Genomic DNA, 26,796 nt, shown 5'->3' with positions numbered 1-26,796 from the left:
CAGCAAATCAGCCAACACGGAGACAGCAAGAGTACAAAGAATGCTACTTTATTGATCATGCTCTGTTAAAGTTCACCAACTCGTTCCACTTTCATGAGCAGAAACTATAGGTTAATTCATTTGGAATTGAAAGGCAAGAAAGTCCAGTTCTCGCACAGAAGTAAACAGAACCACACATGAAGAGGATGTGCAGAACTGTATCCAAATCCTGATGACCCGTTAACAGTTCAGAACAAAGCCACAGTTCACACTTCACATGAAGTTTATTCAGGAAACCAACCTGGCTGATGGAAAGCATGGGAATTTAATACCTGCAATTTCCTGTGCCTGGAAGAAGGGACTGAGTCCCAGCAATACAATAAGCTGCCCAGGAACCAAAAGACAGTAAGAAAAAGCTCAAATCCCAAGGTAAGCTAACCACTTCACTGGATCAAAAGCACCTTGCATTAGCAACGTCACATGCTACAAAGTCATCAGATACTGAAAGGGAACAAGCTATTAACACTCCCATTTGCTGTTCTGGAACACAGGAATCCTACAGACTGATTGTGGCACAGGCACTTACCAGGATTAAATCTGTTTAAAACTCTTCATAATACTTGCAGTCTGCTGTGTGGCTTACACATGAGCAACACACACACAATACCTGTCACAGCACTCAGCAATTTAATGTACTTTATTTGTTTCTTTACTTCTCGTTCACAACCCAGAAGTGAAATTGAAAGGACTGAAGTTATCCTCAGCCCATTTACAACACTTGGCAAGCAGGAAGGGGAACCCAAACAAGAGGCAGAGCACTGTATCACAGGGATTTCAAGGCAGAGCCAAAGTCGTCTGCACTGTCTTTACAGAAGCATGAAGAACTGAAAGGACTAAGAGCAGCTTTCTTGATAAGGTGAGTCCAAACTGCTGCTCTGCTGCACTTCTGTAGTTTCCACAAGAACTTGGGTTTCTCCTGAACCCAGGCTGAAACCAGACCAGGACACTGTTTACAGCCCCATGTTAGGGCCATATCAGTTCTGGTTTTGGCCAGTTTAAAAGAATATTACATTTCAAACGCTGTGTTTTTCAGTCCCAGTCGTTCTGCTGTCAGTTACAACTACTTCATCTGTACCCTTTTTCACAATTGCATTAGACACAACAAGTGTAGATTTAACTTAGTGATTTTTTCTATGCTAGTACGTTAACAGAAAATGGAGTTACGTGGAAAATTCTGTGTGCCCTCATGTCTTAAAAGCATCCCAGTTGCAAGAGAAAAAATAAAAATGGGACTAAAGAGGTGACCGAACCTTGCAAAATTAAACTGGTTTTCAAAATTGTCAAGGAACTCCCCAAAACCAAGTTCATTCTATTAATGGAATGAAAGGCTGAAAAGAAAGATACCCTGGGCAGGCTACGGGTTAAGAGTCTGTGCAGGAAATACAGCAGAGCTGTAAGAATAGAAAAGAAAAAATTATGAAAAAGAAAACAAATACCAGCCTAAAAATAAAGCACAAATTCTTTTTGCTTTGAATACGCACAACCTTCGTGTCACAGTTTAAAGCTCCCCTCTAAACCAAGGGCAGTTTGGTCTATTTGCTTGGAACGGGGACACCAAAGTGCATTTCACCGCAAGCGCGGGGCCGCCTCGCACCCCCTTGGCCTGGTCTCCCACCCCCGCCGCGTGTCAGGGCCGACACACGCCGGCCCAGGCAAGCCCCGCGGCCGCGGGACCCCCTGTTCCTCCCGCGGGGTCGCGGCCCGGCCGCCCTGGGGCCCAGCGCAAGAACCGGCGGTGCTAGGCCGCGCCGGGGCCCTCGGCGGAGGTCCGCTACGGGCACAGGTGTCCCCGCCGCGCACAGAGCAGCGGCCCGCGCCGGCAAGCCCGGGCCCGGGGCGGCGAGTCCCCCCGCGGCCGCTCCGCGCAGCCCCGCAGCTGGGCCGGGCCGCCCCGGCCTCCTCCCGCCGCCATTTTCTTCGCGGCGGCTCCTCACAGGAGCCTGCGCAGGGCGGGGGCGGGGGCACGGCTCCGCTCCTCGGCGGAGCGCGGCACCAGCGGCTTCGCCCAGCGGCGGCGGGGCCTGCGGCGGCCCGGCCCGCCTCGGCCGCACATTCCCCGCCGGGACCGACCCCGCCGCTCCCGCCCGCCCCGGGGCCGGCACTTACGCGGAAGAACCCCGCGTCCATCTTGCCTCCTCCGCCTCCTTCGGCCGCGCGCGCTGCACGTCCCGGCGTGCCCCGCGCGCTGCACGCCCCTACGCGCGCTAGGCGCGCTGAGGAGGGGGAGAGGAAAGCGAGGGGGCGGGACGGGGCTTTCCACAAAGGCTCTCCGCGCCTTTCGATTGGTGCCCGCGGCCGCGGAGGGCCGGCGCGCGCGCGGCGGAAGACCAATCAGAAAGAGCGACGTTCCGCCGGGGTGAGGGGGCGGCTGCGAGACGTCCTTCCGCGGCGCGCGGGGGGGGTTGGGAGGCGGGGAAGAAGAGAGGGGGGGGAGGGAGAGCATGAGCCTCCCTCTCGCGAGATGTTGCCGGCCCGGGACTCGCGCGCGCGCTCGGGGCGCTGGTCAGGTGACCTCGCGGCCGGCGGCGCATGCGCGGAGGCTAAAGCGGGGGGGGCCGGGGCGGCCGTGAGGTAGCGCGCGCCCGCCTTCAACCCCCGCGGGGGTTAAACAAGTAATTAATAATTAGTTAATGAAGGTTTATCCAAAGGAACGGCCCGGGGGGGGTAAAATGAAATAAACTCGTACGTGCTCTATGATTACAAAGGAAATGCCGGGTTTCTCGCTGTAAAATGAGGGGTTACAGCACACGGCTCCGCCCGCGCTCGGTGGTGTCGCACGATGGCTCCCGGAACGCTAACCGCTTGTGGGGCACGGGAAAGGACCCGCAGAGCATCGGGTCCGTCCGCTCGGAGCTGGGGCACTGCGCAGGCAGCGGGGCAAGGCGAGCGGCAGCCGCAGCGGACGCGAGGTGGAGCTGCGGGCTCGGCCCAGCGCAGGGCCCGGAGCTGCGCGGGCGCCGGCAGTGAGGCACGGGAACGCGGTACCCCGGGGATGGGCTGAGGGAGCGGAGCTGCTGCGGCGGTGCTGCGGGAAGAGTTTTAGGTGAGAAGAATGGGAAAACCCCACAGTAATTCTTGCACGACCCAACTCCCGAGTGTGCCCTTAGAAAAGCATTGAGTGATTATTTCTTTATATGCCCAAATGTTCTCATTGTCACTGCTCAATACCAGTTCTGTAATGAGATAAACTTGGCCAGAGCACACGGGAAGGAACATGAAAGACTGCGTGTATCATAGAATCAACTAGGCTGGAAAAGACCTTTAGGATGAAGTCCAAACATTACCCCAGGACTGCCAAGCAGAAAGGCACCACTTTGGTGCCACTAACTGATCAGCTTTGCATTAGTTTGCACAGCTTTGTGGACCATCTCTAATGCGTTTGTGTGACTCACAAGTGAGCATTCCACTTGCATTGCCTATTCTCTCCCAAGGCTTCTACAGTCTCAGATGTCTTTAATAGACCAATTTGGTGTCAGCTTTCAGGTGCTTTGTTAGCTTGTTGGGGTTTTCTAAGCAGCAGGTTTATGTGATGGCACCTCAAGGGGGGTTTAAAGTGCGAGCCGGGTGCCTGGATGGGGCAGGTGGAATTGGCACTGGTGCAGTTACTACTGCAGGACAAGGAGAGTGGGGGATCGTTCCTGGAAAACTCTTAAATCCACAACAAACTGCACAAGCGTTAAGTGGCAGCGCAGTGGGAACACAGTGAGTTTTGTTTCTTAAGAAGGTGATTTTGCCTGGTCACCAAAAGCTCTGGGCTTTGCTGGCAGGAATCAGGATGGAACATGGGGCCTCCCCAGCTATGCCAGGATGAGGCAGATTTTACTGGTAAAACAGAGTTGTTCGGATTAAGTGACCCTAGTGTGTTCAAAGCACTAATTCTGCCAATAACAGTAATTCTACCCATCCAGAATTGCAGTAGCACTGCTTATTCTGCTTCAGTGAAACCAAGTGAGCTCCACTGTGCTTAAATTCTGTCAATGGAAAGTAACAAAAATTTGCTAGAAGTAGCTCTGGCTGGTAATGTTAAAAATACCCGTAAGATGGGGCTCATGTTTCCTAAAGATCTTGACTTTGATACAGTGAAACATGCTCAGGAAACATCCTCAGCTGCCCAGAGATAGAGGAGGCCCAATTCCAAGTTAGAGAACTAGGACAAGTGAAATATTTACAACAAACAGCTGTCTTAATATTTAGTTTGGAATTCAAACTGTGCTCCAGTTTCATACCAAAACCAAAATGCAAAGTAATCGAATTCAGTTTCTGCACAAAAACACCAGTTAGTAAAAATGACCTGTTCAAGGTCAGCCTCATGTTGGAAGCTCTTGGGGATCCATTCTGTTAGAAAATGGTCACTCCTTTCTGTACAGCTCCCAAAAAGGAGGTAAAACGCCCCACGTCAGCCTCTTCCCAGTCGTCCCTGCTGGTCCTGTCAGCATTTCAGGGCTGCTTGGGACCATCGCCACTGCACGTCTGACAATGCCGCTGTGTGTTGGCACTCTGTGGGCTGTGAAGGTCCTTGGGAATGTCTTTGTTGCATTACTGCATACCCACAGCCATCACACTTGCAAAACAACATCACTGTCAGTTATTTTCTAGAAGAAAAAAATTCCTAAAAATAGTTCAAGCCTGGTCTGTGTTGGGGAACGAAGCGCCTCAGGATGCAAGTTGTGCAGATGAAGCCTTGGTGCTTTCGCTGCCTTTCTGTGTTCACTTCTTCAGTTAAAGAACTTCCCAGGGTTTGTGTACAACAAAACATTTGATAGTGAACCTAAAGCAGTTCCTGGTGTGAGAGTGAAAACCCCAAGACACCAAGTCCATTTGGAAAGGGAGAGGTTACCAACAGTAGAGAAATGGTTTTAAATACTTGAAAATAAAATGTCCCTTTTTTCTGCAAAACCATACATACATGGCATTAGAAACACAGAAGATGGGTAAAGATAAATACAGGTTTGATACTTCCTGTACCATCCATCATGTATAACTGAGGCTACAAACCCACTTCACATAAATCAACTAACCCAGGTTCATGTCCAAAGTTTTCTTCCCATTTATCGTCAGTTATTGTAGAACAGATAAAGCTCCACAGAAGACGAGTGAGCATCTTCTCCTCCTGCAGACGGGCTCGGTATGTTTGGTCCCTCATGCCCAGAGCTCTGTAAGGCACCTCGCTGCATTGCTGACGATTCACATGCCTCCGCCAGTTGATTTCAGTCACAGGGAAAGCATCCAGACCCTTTCTTTCTCCTCCCAAAGACAGGAAGTGGGATTAATTACAGTCTGTAGACAGAGTAACAACTCATTGCTGTTCCAAATGCAGATTCACTTTGCTGAGGAGTCCCAGATCCACGTGAATGAGAATTCCATTCCTCTGCTCTCGCAGGGAGGATGACTATTCCCAGTTACCTGTTCTGCATGTGGATATCCACAGGTATGAAGGTCACCGTGGGATGCTGAGGCAGGCTGTGGCTGGGCTGCCCTAACGCAGGCGGCATTGCTGCTTTGGTGGGTTTGGGCTCCAGCTCCCGTTTCACTCTCATGCGTCTGTAAAGGCATAAATGAAATTGTCACAAGAGCTAGCACATGGCAAGTCTTGGGAAGGCTCCTGCGGAAGCAGGTTACATCAAACAGCTTCTTAAAAGGCAATACAGGACAGGATTTCATCCCAAAGATACTAAATGGCAACTCAGGGCTCCTAGAGTGTGTAAGTGTAACCCAGTGCCCTGAAAAGTGCAAAATCAAGCTCCTCTGGCAGCCACAATGCACACCACAGAGCTCCCTTGTGTCAACAGGGACCCCTAGAAACAGCTTCCATCACACATCCTCCATCAGGAACCTCCTCCTGCTTCCCAGCACTTCAATCACAGAACAGCAGCGAGGAGAGTCAGGGACTTCAGTCAAGTTAGCTTAGCATCTCCTGGAAACTTGCAGCAACCAGTACTGAAATGGTCCATTAGGTGAAAGCACATTCAACAGTGACTTTGGTTCATCCCGTCTCACTTGAGTGAAGTACAGAGCTTGGCACATACCTGTTGTATGTTTTCAGTATGAGCAGAACTGCTGTAAAAATAATAATCACTCCTACTACGATGGCAGCAACTATGGCTCCAGAGCCTGGCAGGGAAGCAGAAAGGGAAAGAAGTTTTATGTACAAAGTTGTCATTGTACCGTTTGAAGTTTGCAAAGTTCAAGGTCCACTGAAAATAAAGCAAACACAGCCACCTCCCCAGTGCTTTTCTTACTTTGATAGAGACTTTGTTCTTGAGACTTCGTGGTCACGTTTACCGAGAGCTGGGTGTTATTGACCAGTGGTGCGGGTGTCGTCATCTTGAGTTGGCTGCGGGAGAGAAAAAGAAGAGTGAGTTCATAAAACATTAACCAAAATTTGACAGTGAGAATAGGCAACTCTCCATCAAAGATTCAGGGCCATTAAGTGCAGGTTCACTGAACTGGGGTTCTTCAGATTTCCTTAGAGGTGAAAATCTGGCTCTGCTGAAATCGATGGAAGCTTTGCTACAACCTAGTCTGGAGCAACTTGCCTTAAAGCACACACTGCTTGGAATTAATAGGCTAAAATAAGATATAAACTCAATTATGCATTGTTATCTATATATTATTGCTGTTATACGAGTTTTGGATAAATACGTATTTTAAATGCTTTAGGATTTCAGATTACGGTTTCAGGTTGAGATTCAAATCACTGCGCAAGTAAATGTGAAGAATTCAGTATTCAGTAATGTGTCTTTAAGTAAGGGAGCCTGCACAGAAAGGTTTAAAAACTCCTTTATAGGACAGAATTAAGTGGCTTCATGTATCTAACATAAAGAAGAAAAAACAGTTAACCCCTAACTGGAAGCTCTAAAAGTTACATGACAAACACCACTGACCCATGACAGGAAAAGACTGCAGTGTGACCACGACGGAAAGGTGACGCGAGTTTGACCAGCACCTCGCTCGTGCCAGTGTCACCCCAGTCTGTGACTGGAGGAGGGCCAGTGCCCATGGCTGAACCCACGCCTGCTCCTGCATCTGGGGAGGAAAAACTGCAGCTCTAGAAAGAGCAGCGTGTGTGTTTGCTGATTTTATAAGCGTTTTCCAAATGTTTTCTAAATGTGACTAGTAACCTGAGCCATTAAAAGCCTCCTTCAGCCTGAGAAGGGTGTGATACCACTTCAAACAGAGCTCTGAAACCATTTCGGCTCCCAGCTTCAGAGAGCTCATGCACTCAAACTCCCCATCGAAATTAAATTATTCTTCAACACCTGATACTGGAATTGAGTTTCCCCATTTCAGATGCTGCCCAGTACAACCAGGCAGGACTCTGCCCTGCTCTATTATGCTCCATTGGGATACTGTGGATCTGTGGCATGTTCTTAGTGGCTTTAATTTTACACAGCACAAGAGATACAATAGCTGGAAAATTATTAAGTGGACAGAAATCAGTTGGTAATAAAAAGAACTGGAAATCTGAAAGGCACTTTCCCTTCTCTTCCCTTCCTTTTCCCCTTCTTGAGGCTTTCCTAAAGGTTTCTGCAAAGCAGCATCCATCAAACAAAACCCAGGTCATGGCAGGGTGCAGGTCTGGGAGGGAAGGAGGACACGGCTCTGACTGCTCCTGACAGGCGAGGTTGTTTCGGGGTGGGGAGGCCGGTGGCTGAGTCAACACATGGGGTGTACTTGGGAGGCTCCACAGAGAGAGATGAGGAATGAGAGAGGTCAGTAACCAGCAGAAAGGGACATGGTCAGTGTCTGCCTGAGCAGGGAGGATCGGAATTGCAAGGTCCATTCATCAAATACTTCGATCCCCTTAAGGTAGAAAGGTTCCATTTTTTTCTTTTAATTTAAAAAACAAAAATAACACTGTTTCGAGCCTGTAACTGGGTCGTTCTCCCCCGGCTGAATGATTCCTTTGTTTAGCCAAGGCCAAGTTAATCCAGCAACATGATCATCAAGTGTAGTTGTAGATCTTTCCATGGTGAAAGAACTATTTTGTCTTCAGAGTTTGCCTTATTGTATAGCACAGCAGAAGGATTCACACACGCCTCAGAGGAACCTGGGCACCCATCTGCTTCCCACTCATCCACTCAGTGCAGGTTGTACCATCAACAAGCGGAGGCTGAAGAGGCTCTGTCCTGAGCAAGTGTTTTGACTATGGGCATAACACAGAAAAAGCCACATCCAGCTTTTATCTTGTTGCTCCTAACTAGAAGAGCACAAATTCCAGAGTTACAGAAGGGTTTTTCTCCTCCTCTGCCTATTAAAATAAAAACCCCAAACAAATAAGGCTGAATATTTCAATATTCAGCCATGTTGTACTCATACCTCCTACCATCTGGTTCAAACCACCTTGGTAATGGTGAGCTATTTGTGCCTGAGTCACACCTTCAACTGAAGAATTCTTGTTGTCAGTGAAACCGCCCGTTACAAAAGGGATGAATTTATCTGACAGGGTGTAACGATCCAGGATGTAGCTTGGAAAAGGAATCAAATCTTTGTTTTGTCTGTGTTGTGTAGCAAGTTGAGAGGTCCAAGGTCTGTGCCTCAGGCTGGGATGGGAGGTCCCCCCCTTTACCTACAGCCAGTCTCAGTTCCATTCCCCTCCCATTGATCAGCCGGATTACGTCTGACCAAGCCCACAATGTGCAACTCGAGGACCCAGCCAAGTCCAGCAAAACCCCTGGGAACCCCCCAGGTTCAGGGTATTCCTGGCTGGATCCTTTGTTTAGAAAAGCATTTGGGAAATCAGGAGTGCTCAGCAAAAGCTGTACAGCACGGGAGCAGAGATGGACTTTGATACAGCAGCCACACAACATTCTTTCTCTCTGACACATGGCACACACTCCCCGTGCACACATCGGCCGGGGGGAGTTTGAGAGCCTCTAGCTCACCCGCAGCTCTCGGGGCTGGGGCACATTCCCGTGTCACGGAGCTGGAAATGTTTCCATAAAGTCAAGCTTTGGGCACATTTCCATTCCAAACACCTGGGCAGATCCACGAGAGGTTGTTTTGGCAAGCAGCAGCAATGCCCCCATTGATACACCTTCCACCTGCCCTGCCCCGTGCTCGGCGCTCACTCACATGGATCAGAGCTCGTCTGTCAAGCGGCTCCTGCAGTTACAGCAGAGGAGAGACGGGGAACAGAGCCGTTGGTCTGAGTTTTTTCCAGGAGAGCTGGACTTTGGGAGCCAACTCCCCGCAGGAGGCAGGTGCTGGGCAGGAAGAGGCACCAGTGCTTTGCCGCCTTGGAAGCGAGGTCTGCATCGAGCTGTGCGCAGGCTTTAAACTACACACAAATCAGCTGTTGTTTCCCAGCAGGAATGTACACTGGGTTTATCTCAGAAGCTTTATTAGAGAGTTCATTCACCTTTTCAACTGCACTGCTGCATAGGCAGCATTTTCATTGTATATTGTGGCCAAACACAGGCTGAAAAACAAGGTGATTTTTCTCTCCTCACTTACCCAGGTCTAAGGAAGAGCACTGGCTGCCAGCTCTGCCGCTCTGGGGCTCCATTCCCTTCCCCAAAACGTCAACAGGGCTGGTCTTAAATCACAAAACCCACTAAGGAACGGGACAACCAAACCCAGCTCTGGTTTGCTTGACTACTGCGTTTCTTTCTCAGTGTACTGGCCACGGCAGCTGCTAGGAAAGGGAATATTGTCTGGAATATTTAGAAATAGACTGGAATGTATTCCCTCAGGTCCTCTTGCAGACATAAATGGGCAAGTGCCATGTGAAAACCATCTTACACAATCAAAAGGCCACCAAGAGCTGCACTTACATGAACACTACCAGGGTGCTGGAGCTGTGTGAGGAGGGGCAGATTGTCACAGGTATAAAGCATTAATTCCAATAAGCAAGTGCCAAAATGTTATTGAAGAAGCCCAAGACGCAGCCGGGTCCTGTTAAATAAGGGGGAAGGACTTTCTACCATGAGAGCTGTAGGTGCCGTGACAGTTGATTGAATCTCAGATCTGTTCTCTTGCAAGAATTCCACACCACAGGCCCATCCCCATCCTTTATTCCGGGAATGAAGCGGCTGAGGAGCCAGCTACCATCATCCACATCCACCCTCCTGCCGCTCCACAGCTTTGTGCTAAGGCATGTCTGTCTGAAGTCCTGCTCAGCTCGCCCATCAGCCTAAGCCACAAACTCACTCCCATCCTAGGGAGGAGTTAATCCTTCTAAGTAAGTCCAGAGCTTTTCTCCTTTCCCACAAGTAACTGAGCCCAAGCACAAGGACCTGGCCTGGGATCTGCCCCAAGCAGTGGACAGTGTTTCAGCTCCACTCCTGCCCCACTGACATTCCCTGTCTGCAGCCAGGTTCCCCCTGTCCAACAAACACCGCATGCTTTGAACCCGTGTGTTTCATTGTGCCCGGCTGCTTCCAGCGCTGAAGGAATCAACCGAGTAGCCATAGCACAGCACAGGAAGGAAACAGCCTCTTGTTGGAGAGTCACCAACTCGGCTTCAGCTCCCCGTAACCCATCACTGTGGGCCCAAACAGCCTCACGGCTGCACAGCCACGTGCTTCCAGCAGCATCACGAGCTATGGGAACATCGCCGGGGGGTAGAGGCAAACTGTAATTTCATAAGTAATAAACCCACAGTGTTCCAGTGAGACCTGAATGTGCCTGAATTTACCTTGTGAGGCTCAAAAGAGGGAAGAAGGAGGGAAAAAAAAAACCCCAAGTTCAAACCCGCTAATGGGAGCTGAAGCATAACCGTGGCCCGAGGCAAACACCCGGCTCTGTGTGGAGCCTGTGTTCTATGTGTCCCCATCTCGGACCAGCACCTGTATGTAAGCATTTGTCTCAGGTTCTGGCATGAGCTCTCCAGGTTCAGCTGTTGTTACAACACAGATTAAAAGCATTTAATTTCCTTGCCAAGACAAAGTTACACAAGATGCAGGCAACTCCACTGTGCAGTAACAGCACCAAGAAAAAACAACAGCAGGAATTCTACCTGGGTTATACCCTGAGAGGGGCTGGAACCCCTCAGCTCACACAGATGATGAGAACTAGGGAAGTGAAAGCAGGTCCCCAGAAAGGAATGCCCTCGCGTCGAAAGCCAGGCCCACAAATATGAACCAGAGAGACTTTGTCAGAGACTTGCCCAGGAGCAACGTCTAAACTCGGCTGGGAACTGCAGAGTTCCCAATTCCAGTTTTTTGCCTTAAAACACTGGCCCACACACATCCCTCCTCTCCCTCTGTGTGAATGCACTTATTCACGGGAACTCCAGCAGCTCCACCATGATCAGCAAAGTGCATCCACATCATAAACACTCTAGATCCTGCAGGGCAGGGCTGCCTCTGCAGACAGGGTATAGAAGCAGAACAGGCCAGAGGTGTTTTCCCACTGGTTCCACGCCAGGATCTCAGGCACACTTGGATTAGAAGCCTTGTGAAATGTTATGTCAGAACTGGAAAGGACAAACCCCACCACACTGCCAGAGCTCAGCTGTGACCCCCCCCAGCTGCTCGGGGGGGCTGTGGATTGAACTCCTATGACAGGCATAGCCAAAGGGAAGAGGGAAAACCCAGCAAAACCAGCTCCTTTGGCCAGACCTATGGGAAGCTCACCTTCAAAACAACTGCTAAAGCAGCACCTGTGGCAAGAGAGGAAAAAAGGAACTACCTGGAGCAAATTAGGACTCATAAGGACAACAGCAAACAAAAGAGACGCACACAGGCCAAATGGGTTGAAATCTGTAGCCTATCCTCCACCTTCCTTCCCAGCCACGCCAATCCATGGCTGGAGTCCAGTATCATTTGTGAATGATTTGCCCAAACCAGGACTGGCTCCCAGAGTAGAAAACCACTTCTCCCAGCTCCGATACCATCTCACGCCTCCCTGGCCAGTCCTTTCTGCTCTCTGAACCCTTCACTGCCTGCGGGCAATCACTTACCCAATGGCACGCAGATGCCAGGAACCAGCCCAGGGAGGAAGGCAATCCCAGATGTGCCTTTGGGTACCTCTCACTGCATCCAGCAGAGCCAGGGAGATGGCAACAGCTTCTCCTGGGATACCTTACACCGAGATTCCCATGGGACAGAGCAAACACCCATGGCTCACACTGGGACCCAAACCAGCCTGGGATGAGTTCTTACCTGAACTACCTTTCCTGGCAGAGCTCTCTGCATTTATCAGCACAAACCGTGGTGTGTGAATTGATGGCTCCTGTTCGCTGGCTGAGGGTGTTTGGTCTTTTCTAGGGATGAATACAGTTGCTTCTGTGCTAGGTCAAGAGTTCTGAGGCTTCCACCACAGGCTCAGAAGCCTTCAAGGGCCTAACACACTGTAGGTTTTAGCTGCGCTTCCTGATGTCTGTGACTCAGTAAGAGCAGCACAATCATCCCCGCCACATTTCTTCCCTCTCCCACATGCCCAACAACAGCCCAGTTCAGGGCTCATTCAAGCCCTCTACCAGCTCCCCAGCAATGCTGGTCCCAGCCTGGCACAAGGGCACGTAGAACCCCTCACAGGGCTGACCCTGGTGAGCTGGGGCTGCTCTGGGCAGATGCCAGCACCCACAGGGTGCTCAGCACCCCTGGATTTACCCCACTAACTGCTGATCTGAGACCACAGTGGGCTCTTGGTGCATCGCTCACAGACTCCTTCAGCTCCTTTGTGCACTAAATCCTGACTGATCCACTGTTATTACCGTAAGTAAGAAAAGGAATTTAGTATAACTAATACAAGTCACGCTTTCAGTAGCAACAGACAGGTAGGAGCAGGGCTGGGCAGGAAACCCTCATGAACTACTGCCAACAAAGGCGCCAAGCCTGCTGCGGGTTGGGGTTTAGAGCCATGTCCTCTATAGCACAAAGTGCCCCCCAGCTCCTGGACTGGGTCTGCTGAGCTGAAGCTGCTCATCTACCAGGAAAATGCAAATCTCAACGCTGCTGTAAGAGCCTCTGCAGAGGCTTTTGGATCCTTCCGCTTTTTCTGCATCGAAAAATAGAGGGAATTCCGTGTGCAATATAGAAAAGCCCCTTCCACTTCACTGGCTTCTAAAGCCCTGCACATGCTGCACACACAGCCCTGCTGCACCCATGGGGACGTCCCCCTCCTCTAAGAACACTGGAGGCAAACGCATCGCAGGCGATACCTCACACTCTCACCCTGCCCTGCACCAGAACGCTCTGAGCCCTTGGCCGGCACACAGTGCCCAAACCCGGTGGCCCAGCCCGTGCAGCCAGCCAGCAGTTCTAGTGGGGCCACGAAGCCACCGGTGGCTGCGCTGCCTTTGTCTCCTGGCTTCCAATCCCTAACCCAAACCCTCCTGCCCGAACCCTCCATCCAGCACACGTTAGTGTGGTACCTGCTGACAAAACCCTACGCTTCCTTCAGCGGGGATGTCCCGGGGCACTCGGTACGTTACTCACCATGAAAACCCAGAGATCACAGGTCAAACCTATCAGCGACTTCAGCATGTTCCCGAATAACGAAAGCGTGCTGAGACACTCAGTGAACTAACGCAATGCTCCGAGCCTTCTAGTTCTTTTCCTGTTAAACAGTAGTCTGGCAGCCCCTTGCAGCGCGCCGGCCGCACAGTAAAACAAAATAAGGCAAAAACACACACACACGAACACCCCCCAGTAAAAACCAAACCAACAAAACCTTATTTATGGTGCTGGGGCTGAATAAATCCGGACGAGAAGCTCATATCCACAGCGATGAAAGGAGGCAGCCGGTGAGAGAAGGAGCCTTTCCCAGCGCAGCAGCTCCGTGCTGTGGGAGGAAACAACTCCCCAGGTCAGCGCCGGGACCTCAGCACTTATGATGTTAATGAGAGCGGCGGGAGCGCCGGTTCAGCGGAGCGCAGGGCAGAGCCGCCGGGCGCGCACAGCCCGTGGTACCTTCAACCGCTCGCCATAAACCCGGCGTGATCCCCGCGACGGGCGTTTGCAGCCGTTCGCGCGGGAGCTGCGCTGACACGGAGCGCACCAACACCGGCCCCGGGCGCTGGCGCCGCCTCCCGCACGGCCCGGCCCGGCTCGTGCCGCCGCAGGTGCGGGGCTGCCCCGACACCAGGGGAGGGGCGGCGGGAGGGGCTCCGGGCAGGGCGGGAGCAGAGCGCGGAGCCCGAAGCGCGGACGAGGTCCCCGTCCCGGGTCCCCGCTGCCGTCGGGCTCGTCCCGCTCCCGGTACTGCGGCGCTTCAGCCCCTCACGGAGCCGGTGGGGACCCGCCGCCCCCCGGGAGGAGCCCGAGGAGCAGCCCCAGGCCTGGGGCACCCCAATGCACAAAGGGCTTCAGGGACTTCGGGGGGAGAACCCCAAACACACCCATCCCAAGGACAGGACAGGGATTTTGCCTGCGGATGGGCAGAATCAGAAGGATCAAACTGGGAAGGAACCCCTGGCTGTGAGCCTGCACTTCGCTGGTTTTAGCACAGAATCACAGCATGGTTTGGGGTGGAGGGGACCTTAGAGATCCTCACCTCCTAAAGAAACGTCTGTGCTTTCCTAACACAGGCCTTGTTCCACTTTGGTGTTCACAATGTTCTATGCTGAACCCCAAGTTGAACTCCACAGAACAAAACCACAAAGGTTTTCTCACCAGAGTTTAAGAATTCAGAGTTTCAAGCAAACTTTTTTTTTTTGCATAGCTACAAAAACCCACATTGGTCACTTCCACTTAAACCCTTTTGCCTCAATCCCACCAAAACCCCACGCAGGTACCACAGCTCCTTACAACCACGAGTGAATATCAGGAGGGATTACTCACCACTCAGCTTTCCAACGAAACAGATGCAGTTTGGTTGGTTCCTTTGCAATTACTGCCTCATCCTGCATAAACAAGAAGGAACACGAGGCTCTTTTCTGGGTACGGGAGTGGTATCCTGGCTGCACACCTTCCCTGGGCTGTATCCCTGTACAGAGCAAAGGGGCTGCTTTCAACAGTGGGCACTCGTGACTTGGAAGAGGTACAAATAGTTATATATAAGTTCATAATAACAAACAGTAATAGCCCTGACTTCATTTAAATAGTACAAGAAAGGAGACACCAGCCCCAGTGTCCATCAACCCCGTTAAAGGCACAACTGGATCCCAAAGGAGAGCTGCATTGCTTGGCAGATCCCCAGCACAGCGCTGGGGGGCACGGCCAGGAACCAAGACAGGCACCAGGCCCCAGAGGCTGGGCTTCCCCAGCAGCTTGGCTTGTGCCTAACCCTGCTCCTCAGGGAGCTGCTGGCTGCCTTGACAGAGGCTAGAAAAGCCGCTGTAAAATCCCACTGTGATGATTCCCAGGCATTGCAACGTGCCAGAAAACCCACCTCCATTTATTAAGTGCCATCTCTGGTACAATGCTTGAGAAGTGCCATCTCTGGTACAATGTGTGAACATCTACAGCGAAGCCAAGTAAAAGCCCAGTAAAAGGAAACATGTTCTCTCAAAGCCTGTGTGGCAAAGAGGAGGGAGGCTGTGATTTTCCCTGGTGCTTGCTCAGGAAGAAGTCCCTCACCACGTCCTTAATTTATAGCCTTTATTCTACTAGCTACAGCCATACGCTGGGTTTATACTTTGTTATGTATAAATCCCTGCTGACAACATCAGTTATGTAGTCTACGGGTCACCAGCCGCCAATCCTGATCTCACCCCATTAGTAGAGGACCAAATGGGATACCTGGATGTTCCAGAACAATCCCAATGAAGTCAATGAATACCAAAGGACACCAAACTCTCAATTAAGAACTACAGGCCCACTTTGCAGCCTTACAAAAAAACATCAGGAAGTGACATAAGCTAATAATGTGTCACTGAATTTATAGATCCAGCTTATACCTCCAAGTAGGCTTTGTGCTCCTCCAGGATCATAAGGCCAGTTCACAGCACCATTGATTAAATTTGCAGTTTGGCTGCAATTAGAAGGCTAGAGAACAGAGCAAATATACCAGAACTGTCCTGGTAAGAAAACAGGAAGAACACACATCACTACAGATACCACAACTGACTAGAAATTCTTGCTGAGTCCCTAGTTGTGTTATGAGATCACGGTTTCTGCTGATACTGTAGTTGGAATCCACTTGCTTCACCAAGGAAATCAAACATTCCCTTCTACAAGCCTGAACATGCCAACATGTTAAAACAGAAGAGACCTAGTACAGAAGAGGGTTTTAACACATTAGTTAACATTTAAAATAATGTATTTTTTCTAGTGTGACTTGGCACAGATACAACTGAGAGATAAAACACAGAAACAACCAAAGCACAAGATGAAATACGTACACAACCATGTGTGTGTCCATCAAGGTGGGCACCACAATACCAACATGATGCCTCTAGCCCTGATCTTCAGGTGAAGGGTATGGAGACATCCCAACAGATGCTGTGCAGGCCTTCCTCAAGCTATAGGATTGATGTTGGGAGACAACCCTGCAGTCACCTCCCTCAGATTTCAGCTCCATCAATGGCTACACGAGAAAAAGTGTTTTATCTTGCTCGGAATGACCGTAAACAGCTGCTGAAGCACCAGTTCCTCTGCAGTATTGGGGACCACAGTTCAATCCCACTGATTCCAGCCTCACCAGCCAGCTTGGGCTGACCTTCAAATGGAGAATGGAGAAGTCCCAGATGGATGCATGGCAGGTGCTGTGTGAGCCACACAGGAACAAGGACTCTCAGATCCAGCCAGGTGTGTGTGTGCCTCCTGTTTGCTTTAGCAAAGGAAATACCTCTGCATCTTTCTGCAAGGGAGTGAGGCTTGGCTGTGGTCTCTTTCCACGTTCGAAGCTGGACCATGAACCCCCCAGTGAGTTTTACACATTAAGCAGAGCAAGTAAACAAAACCCGGTAAGATTCCAAAGACAATCTTCTGTTCTGGGCTAAAATCGATCAGTAACCCAAAACCAGACGAAAATGGAAATATAACCCTTCAGGGAATAAATTAAGCAAGAGACATTTTATGCATGAGGTCTTTCTAGGGGGAAGCAGTTCAGTAACAAGGTAGAAACAGAATGAGCAGCAGTAAGCACAGGGATGCAAAACCGGGGCCCATTCATAGCTCTTGCAAAAGAAAACCAAAGTACCCCGGCAACTTCCTCTCCAGAACATACAGGCAGCCTGCCCAAGGACAAGACCATCCATTTGTACAGCTGCTTCTCAAGAGGAATGCTTTAGAGGAATTTATGGTATTTATTTATACAACGTGCAAGCTCAGCAAAGGCTGACTTGTGCCTCTGTGCAAGCTTACGTCTAAAAACAGCAGGTTAACAGCAGGTCAGGGACTATGAGAAAAGGTTCTGATGGTCGCTACCAAATCATCCCCTGGAATAAATAAAGCCAACCTGAACATCATTTATCTCATGAGGAAGGCTCTGTCACCCTGGAAATTACAGAGCGTGGAAGTGAAGCAGAATCACTTCTGCTATGGATCGGTGGCTGAGTTATGGTTCCCTCCTTGTGAAGCCTCTGCTTCGCCTCCTCCTTGCCCACCCCGTCAGTACTTGCAGAGAGCAGCCACTTAATTCCCTCCTCTGAGTGCCTCCTACTCCAGCTCTGCCAGTCTCCCTTTATACCTGCACAATGGGCCCCTCAGCCCCGCCACGGAAACCAGGCACAGCTTCCACACAGGAAAGGAATGGGATTTTGTAGCATTTTAAATGTAATTCACTCGTATCGCAGCAGTGTATCAGGAGAGGGGCACACAGCCCCCCTCTGCTGGCCAGCAAGAACATGATGCTCAAATCTGCCTGTGCAAGAGAGGAGTGGCAAAAGCACAAGCAGAGCAACAAGCTGATGTCTTACAATTCTCATCAATACCATTATTGACTCAGATATGAGACTTGGGCCAATATGAAATACAGTTAAAAACCAGATGTGAATGGCACTGCATTGTTTTTATTGTAAGTGTCTTTACACAACGAAAGATGTTGGAATGCAAGTTGTTACACGTCTTACACAAGATACATTGACAACATCGCTTGCTTGATTTGCTGTACAAAACTGTTTCCGAAGGGTTTCCACTTATTCCTACTCACAGCAACTTCTACAACGGGGTAGAAATTAAACAATTAACAAAATACAAACACCACAGAAAATCCAAACGGACTTCTGGAACCTTAAAAATACACAAGCCTGATGGACAATGCAAGTTTTTTGGTTGGATTTTGGGGTTTTTTTAAGTAACATGGAACAGTGAGACAGAGAAGTTGTACTTTGAGTGACTTTAATACCTGAAGATATACATAAATATCATGCCTGTGGAGGCAAGATGAGCAAGACCCATTTTCCTACCTTTTTAATATCTACTATTCCTGCCTCTGGCACAAGGACCTGCCTGCAGGATCCCATTTTACAGCTGGAAGCTGGTTTCAGGAAGGGATCATGAGCTGGCACAATACAGAGTTGAAAACTCCCAGCCCATGCACATTCCTGACCATTACTTTTCCTCTCCACCATCAATCAAGTGACAACACTTTTGAGAAGTCAATAAGCACATCATGTAGACTTGAAACACACCAAAATGAATTTGAAGTAGGCCAATTTCTGAATGATTTCTCTCTCTATGAATATCAGCAGCCTGGTTTATTCACAAATGATTTTTTTTTTTGTTTTAAATAGAAAAAAGAATCTGTCTAGACTAAAAAAGGTTGGTTATAAAATAGCATAAAAGCGTAGGAGCCTGTGTCATTATAGTGAGGCCTATCTTCCTCCTACTAAAACACAAGATCACAAAATTAAAGATCTATATTTAAAAGATGCACCCTGGTCTCAGAACAGCAGCAGATGCTCTGTCAGACAGACAGGATGCCACACAGAAAAAGTCTGAATGAAAAACAGCAAACAAGGGCTGAAACTGCATAAGAACTGGCTAAGCCAGGCAACTGATTGTCTGAAAACATACAAAACAGACTGGAGACGCGTAGGACAAGTTAAAAAAATTAACCCTAGATGTTTTATCTCCTAACTTAGTCAAAACACAACAGTCACTGGATTTACTTATAAACGTAGGCCACCTCCAGCACTGTAGAGGAACAAATGTTACCATGTTTTCAGAGAGCATCAGAGACAACACATTCAACAGCTGGATCCACATTTCTCTCCATGTATCATCATTCACTCCTCAGGTGTCAGCGCAAACCATCGTACCTGACAGCAGCAGCAGCGGCACTGGCAACACTTCCCACCCATCTGTGCTTCTTCCTCCCGTATTCTTCTCTGTGTAGTTAGCAAAACTACTTGAACTTATTTCCATACGTGTATTTGTGCCTCATGTCAAATTAAAAACACATACTTGGCAGTTCTGAGAAAGGCAAAGATTAATCTTCACCTCAGATGACTAGCTGGGAAGGAATTTTAGCATAAAAGAGTACGTTTCATTTGCATTTAACACTACATCGACTGGAAGCTGTTGTACCAGTACAGAGAACTTCCTTGAATCCAATTGTGACAGTAAGATAGATATTTTCAGCACTTGGTACATCACACTGTACAATATAAAGAAAAGGGTAACATCTTAAAAACAAAACAACACACAACCAGACTTCCTATTTTTCACTATTTCAAGTCAGGTGGATTTGCTACAGTTGGGGGACTAGTCCCTAAAATTAAAGTGCTTGTCAGAGCATTGGCATCCAAAATCTTGAACATGAGATACAACTACAAGTAAAATCTGTTGTCGCTATACATAACATATAGCAGGAGCACAGACATCAACACATGTACTCAGTAAGTGTCTGACTTTTGATACTACCTTGGGCATCACACAATTTAACAGTGCATGGTACCCCCTACCTCCAGAGTACAATCAAATGCTTTAGGTTCACTCAGTATTGTTGCAGGTGGTTCTGGACGCCTTGTCTGCATGATCTTCTGTTTGGGATTTTTAATTTCATCTTCCTCTTCTGTCTCACTTTCACAGACATGGACAACTACGCTGGGAGTTGATTCTGTTCCTGCATGAAGCTCGTACTTTTCCCCTGATGAGCAGCAAACAAAAATCATGCTAAGAAAATCCCCAAGGAAAAGCCCTAAGCCATTTAATCCCAAAAAGTCCTTAGTATCTGCAACAACACGACCAAAACTCATTTATTCCCATCTCATCTTTAATTTGCTCAACTTCACCAGACCTGTTAAATGTTTCATTCTTCTTGTTTGTTATTTATTACTGAGACCATGACAAAATTCAACACATGGATGCGATGGAGCTGGTACCACACAACCTGGTCCTGTGCTGTACTTTCAATCAATTAATGAATTAAGTAAAAAAAAAGTGATGGATCATTTTATTCAAGTAAGAAACATCACAAAAGACCCAGTTTCTTCTCACAGAAAGGTAGATAAACTCCCTTGGTCACTAGTTTTGACGTTAAGTAATACAACAAAAGCAGTAAATATTCCTACCTGGTCCCAGCTTGGAGACAGCACAAAGCAAGTCATAGTTTATCAGGGGAGTTGCATCTTCACTCTGTTTCCATCCAACCGGCGGAGATGCAGGTGGGGATATCAGGAACTGTTTAACAGGTTGTGGAGGAAGGAGGTAGGACTTGTCGCCTATTTCACTGGATACCTGTACCTGAAGGTAAAAGCCAGGGGATGCAGAATAGGATGACAAATGCTGCTAATCACAAAGAACATACCTACAAAGCACCTATTATAAAGAGATGGTTGGACCCACTTATCTTCTTTCAGCACATTTCTGCTTATCTATGGGAGACGGGTTTGTGTGACTGCTCCACACCAAGTACAACCCTGTAAGCCCAGGCTGAAAAGCAAATCTATCCCCTAAAACAATGAAAGTAACACATCTCAGCATAGAAGAATAAGGTTGAAGGTAAATTCAGATATTTATCACATATGACATTCATGAGAAAACATGGAATAAAGAAGAAACAGGGACACATGTGCAACATCTTGGTGTTCCAGAATACCTGTGCAAAGTACAGCTTCAGCTTTTTTCCACTGAAGTCTGTTTCATGCAGCTCTATCCGTGCTCTTGCTGCTGCCTCTGGGTTGCTGAAGTTTATCCTTACTCTTCTAAAGCTTTTAAACAACTGGAATGTAACTTGATTATCGTAGACTGTGAAAAGTGCTTCAAATCTTTCCTAGAGATGAAGTACAAAGATTCTCCAAACACAAAATGAACATTTTCACTCAATGAAAACACATCTTCCTTTCACTTTCTTCTCCCAAATCCCATTCATTTCTTTACTCGCCTAAACCTGCACATTCCACACTTCCCTCAGTTACTGCGACTTGCAAACCTGCATCCAGGGTAGCACTGTTTTGTCTCCCTATTTAAACCTGAATTGATGTGAAGGAGCCTGTAAAACTCTCCATACACGAGCTGACACCTAGCGAAGGCTCCTCAGAAGTGCAGATGCCAACAAAACCTCTGGTACTTGCTCAGGAGTTTCCCTCAGAGGCTGAGGACCTTTCAGCAAACCATAGGCTTAGTAAGTGCTTTTGTAAACTGGAACTGAAGAAGCCGCAGAGCAAAGCTTTCCTATCGGCCCCTCCTGCTTTCCCTCACTCATGCAGTGCGCATAATTATTCCTGATGCTCTTGGAAGCAGTGGGAAAGTACAGATTTGACTGACTACAAATGTTAGCAGGCCAGAGATTTTCATTTAGAAGGCCCTTTTAAGGTGTTGAAGTCAGAACAGACATCCTGCAGATTCAGAATGTTTTTAACAGAATCCTTGCCTTGAAAGAAGAAAAAAACCAAACAAAAATTTAAATTTGCTTTCAGATTTTATTCAGATCTGCCCTTGGATGTGGTGCCTTGGATAAAGAGGGGACTAAAAAAAAATCAGAAGAGCTTTTCATGGGAGAAGCACTGTATAGCTATCAACAATTTCAAATGCCAGCAAAGCGCAGTATGATCTGCTCTTCGTAATACATTCCCATCTGAGCTTACCAGGTAAATACTTTGGGTTGTTTTTTCCACCCCAATTATAACATGCATTGAAAATCCAAACAAGAATGTTCAAGCTGCATCTATACTTACAATACTATACCACTCTCTACCTACCTTTTCTTCCTGTACCTCAAACACAGCTTCATGAACACTGCAAGCAAAGAGTGAGGTAGGCAAGTCACTTAAATCCATCATCTCTTCCAAATCATCTTCATTTTCTCCAAAAATCATCTGTTCTTCCTCTTCTTGGTCGCTGCTGTAGAGGTCTGACTGGCTGTCACTCCAGGACTTCATAGTATCTCTGAGCATCCTTCACCCAAAGCAACTCTTCCTTATGTTCCAGTTTCTAACAGGGGTCTGCCATTCCAAAACACAAATCCAAAACAGAACATGAAGAGCAATAGAAAACACTTTCTAAAACACCAACTTAAACACATAAAGAATGCATTGGAGGGGGGGAACTCCCAGTTCTTCCTTCTTTTGCCAAATTTGGTTAAAGTAATTCAGAGAATCAAAATGAAGTTCAAAGTTCCAGCATGAGGAGGGGTTAGAACCCTGAAAATGCTATTTTGCATTTTGAAACAAAGACATCATGTTATTTCCACCTCTGGTATAACAGAACAGGGCAATTTTCTACATGAAAAGGTGACAACATACAAACGCTGGAGCAGTAAACGGCAAGAATGACAGCCAGGTACACAATACAGTTACAAAGTCTTTGCCAAATCAGCTTAGGAATTGGAGAGGGATTAATAACAAACAACTGAAATGTTTGCAAACAAATGCCAGGAGCTCAGATATCCCAGCAGCTCAGATATCCCAGGATACCCCACACTGTGAGAGAGGATGGGGAGAAAAAAGAAAAGGAAAAAAAAGCAACAACAACAACAACAAGTCAAGATCTAGCTTCTTTTATAATTTAATTTATATAACAGTAAATGATTTAAGTAACCTGTGAAGTAGACAGAGATGAAGTGACGGCTGCAAGGTTACTGATTTTCATAGTGCATGAACTGGGCTACAGACAGGAGTGGAACTGTCTTGTCAGCATCTTAACATTAAAGAAATTAAACCTGCCAGTCCCTACATTTCACCCAGTTCCATGTGAAACAGGCAATCAGCAACTGCCACTGCCACCTGTGTATCTCACCCTCAAAATGCACAAGATTAAAGCAGAGCACCAAGGCAGGACTGCTCAGAAGCAGAGCTGAGACGTGAGGTGACAGCCCCTGTGACCCTCTGTAGGGGCTGTCTCTGCTCACCACAAAAGATCTTCCCTGTAAACCTTTTGCAGAGTAAACACCCTTGATATGAGGAAAATACTGCTTTTTGCTCAACAGCAATTAGTGGTACGATGAAACACATCAAACCCTTCATCAATCCTGCATCGGGATGCATTACTGCCCAGAAGAGATGCTCTGCAGATTTGTAAGGAAAAAAAAAAAAAGTTTAAGAATCCTAATGGAAAACACACAAACCTGTCTAGGCACTAAACATTCAGCTCTGCACACAGCAAACAGCTTCACTGGCTTCAGGTTTCGATATACATGAGTTCATGTAACATTAAATACAGCAGCAAAACGTTTCACTGGAAGATACTTTCTGCTCTGTAAAAAGGCAGTGGGTCTCAAATGATGTGTGTAAATGACGCTGGAGAGCTGGGGCAGCTCAAACCTCCCCACGGCCATGAAGGAGATGACATTTTTTCTCAGCTAGTAGCAAAAATTGAATTACCATCTCGTTCCTTTAGAGAACAAGAGTAGAAACTCGTACACTATTAACCTGCAAAAGGCAATGCAGTTATTCCCTTGAATTCCTGCGAACAGTCTTCAGGGAAAGCGACTTAATTGGAGCGATCTTAATCAAAGTTAAGGAAACATTTCATCAACAAGATAAACAGTTCTGTGTAATTTCTGTGCCATTTCTTTTAGTTTACAAACACAATCTGAAAAGCTTCTGTGGAGAGCATGGAACTACAAAAGCTACTTCAATTATGTACTGAAAATAAGAATACATCACAGTTATTTTTTTCTCTAATCATAAAACTACATGGTTAATTCTATTTTATTTTTTTCTCCACTGATTACTTGTTTTTCTGATCCAAACCAGTATCAAAACACTGAGCAATGCAAGGACATCCAACAACAGCTTCCCTGAAATCAGGGTGAGACAGGTAAGACTGATGTCTGGATGTCAATTAAGAATTCCTGTTAGAACAGTACTGTGAGAAGTGAGATATTAACAGATTACGTAGAACTATTTCATTGTGCGATTATTAAAAAGCATCAAAATCGGAAGAAGAAATACTCCAGGTATTTCTGGACAGGTTCACAGGAGTGATTATCAGTGCAACAGCCAAGCTGCTCTGCTTCCCTTTCCCCTAGGCGAGAAGGGAATTACTTCACTTACCTCCTTGGAAAGGTGAGAAGTACCTATCTATGTCGGATATGAAAATACAAGTGCTAGTTGTTCATTGCAATCGGCTAATTATTGCAGTAATATTAAGTGTGGAAACCAATTCAAAATGATAAGCAAATTCATTGTGTAGACAACTGACAATATGCTTTTAAATTGTGAAAAGCCACACACAACAGGACTAAAAGGATCGCAAGAACTAAAGGCACTTGGATAAGATCTTTAAGTTCTTTTTTTCCGGGAGTTAATACCTGCGCATCCCTTAAACACCAGGCGACAGGTACCTCTGAAACAAGCAAACTCCTCAACCTCACACAAAGCTGAAGACCTTCCGAAATTTAAGCAAACTGGAGCTGCAGCTTCTGCCACCGGGAGTTCCGGCTCCATCGGCACAGACAGCGCCGGCGCCGGGGCACCCGCAGCTCCGTTACCGCATCCCACCGATAACCGGGTCGCTTCCCGAAAACCCCCAATACAAGAGCCACGAAACGGTAATTCCTACACAGACACAAACCCGCCCTGAAGAGTTCATGTGCCGGGGCTCAGCGCTGCAAACCCGCGGAGGACAAGGCTACCCGGGAGCGGCCCTGGGCAGGCGACGGGCACGGACCCGCACCCAGGCTCACGGGTGACGCGCCGGCGATGAACGGGGCTGTCCCTTGAACAGGCGGACCCGTGTCCCCTCCGCCTGCGCTAAAGAGCAGAACACCGGCAGCGGCGGCACCGCGGGACGGGCCCGGCCAGGCCTCGCCACGCCCGCACCGACCCTCCCGGGAGGCGGCGACGGACGGTGCTGGGCGCTGCTCCGCGAACCGGGGCCGGGCCGGGGCCCCCGGGGAAGGGACGGCGGCGGGGCGCGGGGCTCTCACCGTGCTCCTCGGCGGGATCCCGGCGGGGGGGCGGGAGCGCGCACTCCCCGCCGGTGGCCGCGCGCGCGAGAACCGGCTGCGCGAAGGGAGCAGCGGGGCCGCGCCTGCGGGAGCTGAGGCGGGCGGTGTGTGTGTGGTGTCCGTGACCCGGATGGAGCGGGCGGCTCCGCGCATGCGCCGGCCCCTTCCCGTGCGGGGGGCAGCGGCCGCTGTGTCCCCACCCGCGGCGGGTTCGGGCGCATCGAGCCCCTCCGGGGTCTCCACAGCGAAGGGCTCGTAAGCGCTCCGCGGAGACGAGCGGTGTTCACACGTACCGAGCCTCGGCCGGCTGCGTGCTTGTCCTGGAGGAGCGGCTCCCCGGGGCTCCCCGCGCTCAGCGACATGAGGTTGCCCTGGGAACGGCGTCTGGCGGGGCGGGCAGCAGCTCAGGCTGCAGAGCCCAGTGTGGGGGGACAGAGGCGTCTTCATGCTCTTAATTAACAGCCTCAAAACGCGCACTGAGACCTGACAGGAGCGTCCCGGGGTGTCCCAGCAGGAGCCGGGGGGACGTTAAAGGCTGAAGCCAGAGAGGAGGGCACGGGACTGACCCGCGGAGCACGGCAGCCGCGCTGCGGGGCCTCCCACCGGGCGGGCTGCGGCTGCGAAAGGCCTGTGTGTGCTCCTGGATGGCGGCCGCAGGGAATGGGCTTTACTTTGCTGTTGGCCTCGGCTGGGGACGCGCTCGGGCAGCTGCCGCATGGAACAGTGAGAGTTTGTGTCTCTCAGGAAATCATGGCTTAACCCATCGATGATCCGAGACGGTGGTCATCTGAGCTGTGTGGTAAATGAATGCTCGTGTACATTTACATCTAAATACAACACAAACCAACGGCCTTTTTTTTTTTTTGTTGTATTCCATTTTCCACAAAAGGCACACAGAACTCTTTGAATTTCACCGACACAAATATTTGGTTCAAGAGCTTTGCCCTCACTTGGAAAGCCAGAAGACAGGCAGGATTTTTGACATCAATACTGAAACTTCTGAAGCTGAGGTACAGAAAAAAGGCAGGCAGTAATGCCAAGCTGTTCTTCACCGTGCTTGTAATTAGTTTGTCCACAGCACAGACCTTTAAGACAACAGAGCACAGCAGAATTCACTTCTGGAAAGGTAAGATCAGCCTCACTTGTCCAGACAAGGGATTCAGCACTTTAGACGCAGTGCAAATTTAGGCAGTAGTTGGTTAGTCACAAATACCTCAGCCTTGCCTTGCTGCAATCACATGCTTTATTAATTCAATACCATGTTCTACCTCCCCGGCCAGTAATATATTCTACTTTAATACCACAAATTGCCAGCATGTGTGTCCTTTTCAGGGGCATTTTAAGTACTCTCTTTTGTAATGACACCTCATTTTTTTAATGTTCCCGACATCTGGCTTGATTGCCACCTCTTTATATTAGCAGTTGATACAGTTGTCTGACACCACACACCAACCCTTAAACAATGTATGTTAACAAAGTATTACCACATCTGTCCAGGGCTCTGGGGCTCAGACATGCACTAGTCAGTGTTTTAATTGTCGTGTGCAGGGATTTCTCTGAGGTGCAGCTTTAGCAACAAAGCAGATAAGG

The 26,796-nt window shown here is 48.6% G+C and overlaps 3 protein-coding genes across 18 annotated transcripts in view; all 3 read right to left on the bottom strand.

Annotated features, from left to right (window-relative positions):
• The window catches only part of SRRM1 (serine and arginine repetitive matrix 1), a 16,614-nt gene extending 14,340 nt beyond the window's left edge, over nucleotides 1-2,274 (bottom strand). For 8 of the 14 annotated variants that reach the window (XM_030503944.1, XM_030503946.1, XM_030503945.1 and 5 more), the window contains exon 1: nucleotides 2,146-2,266. In XM_030503944.1, the coding sequence (XP_030359804.1) occupies nucleotides 2,146-2,166 (21 nt within the window). In that variant the 5' untranslated portion in view covers nucleotides 2,167-2,266. Of the gene's footprint in view, nucleotides 1-2,145 lie in introns of all 14 variants that reach the window. The other 6 variants (XM_030503952.1, XM_030503954.1, XM_030503958.1 and 3 more) reach the window with 5 other exon arrangements.
• A 1,927-nt stretch (nucleotides 2,275-4,201) lies between these two features.
• On the bottom strand, nucleotides 4,202-14,834 carry NCMAP (non-compact myelin associated protein). 3 transcript variants are annotated; one of them, XM_030503943.1, is made up of 4 exons: nucleotides 14,769-14,834; nucleotides 6,279-6,373; nucleotides 6,066-6,150; nucleotides 4,202-5,580 (listed from the first exon to the last, which is right to left on the bottom strand). In XM_030503943.1, exons 2-4 carry the CDS (start codon nucleotides 6,361-6,363, stop codon nucleotides 5,439-5,441), a joined length of 312 nt encoding a protein of 103 aa, XP_030359803.1. In that variant the 5' UTR covers nucleotides 6,364-6,373; nucleotides 14,769-14,834; the 3' UTR covers nucleotides 4,202-5,438. The 3 variants fall into 3 exon arrangements, with proteins under 3 accessions (XP_030359803.1, XP_030359802.1, XP_030359801.1); XM_030503942.1 differs by lacking the exon at nucleotides 14,769-14,834 and adding an exon at nucleotides 13,660-13,932; XM_030503941.1 differs by lacking the exon at nucleotides 14,769-14,834 and having other exon boundaries at nucleotides 6,279-6,871.
• A 3,027-nt stretch (nucleotides 14,835-17,861) lies between these two features.
• On the bottom strand, nucleotides 17,862-25,356 carry RCAN3 (RCAN family member 3). The gene is made up of 5 exons (XM_030504145.1): nucleotides 25,186-25,356; nucleotides 22,016-22,258; nucleotides 20,914-21,087; nucleotides 20,387-20,558; nucleotides 17,862-19,962 (listed from the first exon to the last, which is right to left on the bottom strand). Exons 2-5 carry the CDS (start codon nucleotides 22,208-22,210, stop codon nucleotides 19,754-19,756), a joined length of 750 nt encoding a protein of 249 aa, XP_030360005.1. The 5' UTR covers nucleotides 22,211-22,258; nucleotides 25,186-25,356; the 3' UTR covers nucleotides 17,862-19,753.
• Between the last annotated feature and the right edge of the window lie 1,440 nt (nucleotides 25,357-26,796).

The sequence above is a fragment of the Strigops habroptila genome, chromosome 12 (assembly GCF_004027225.2).
Source record: "Strigops habroptila isolate Jane chromosome 12, bStrHab1.2.pri, whole genome shotgun sequence".
NCBI classification, from domain to species: domain Eukaryota; kingdom Metazoa; phylum Chordata; class Aves; order Psittaciformes; family Psittacidae; genus Strigops; species Strigops habroptila.
This window is presented reverse-complemented; position numbering and strand designations above follow the sequence as displayed.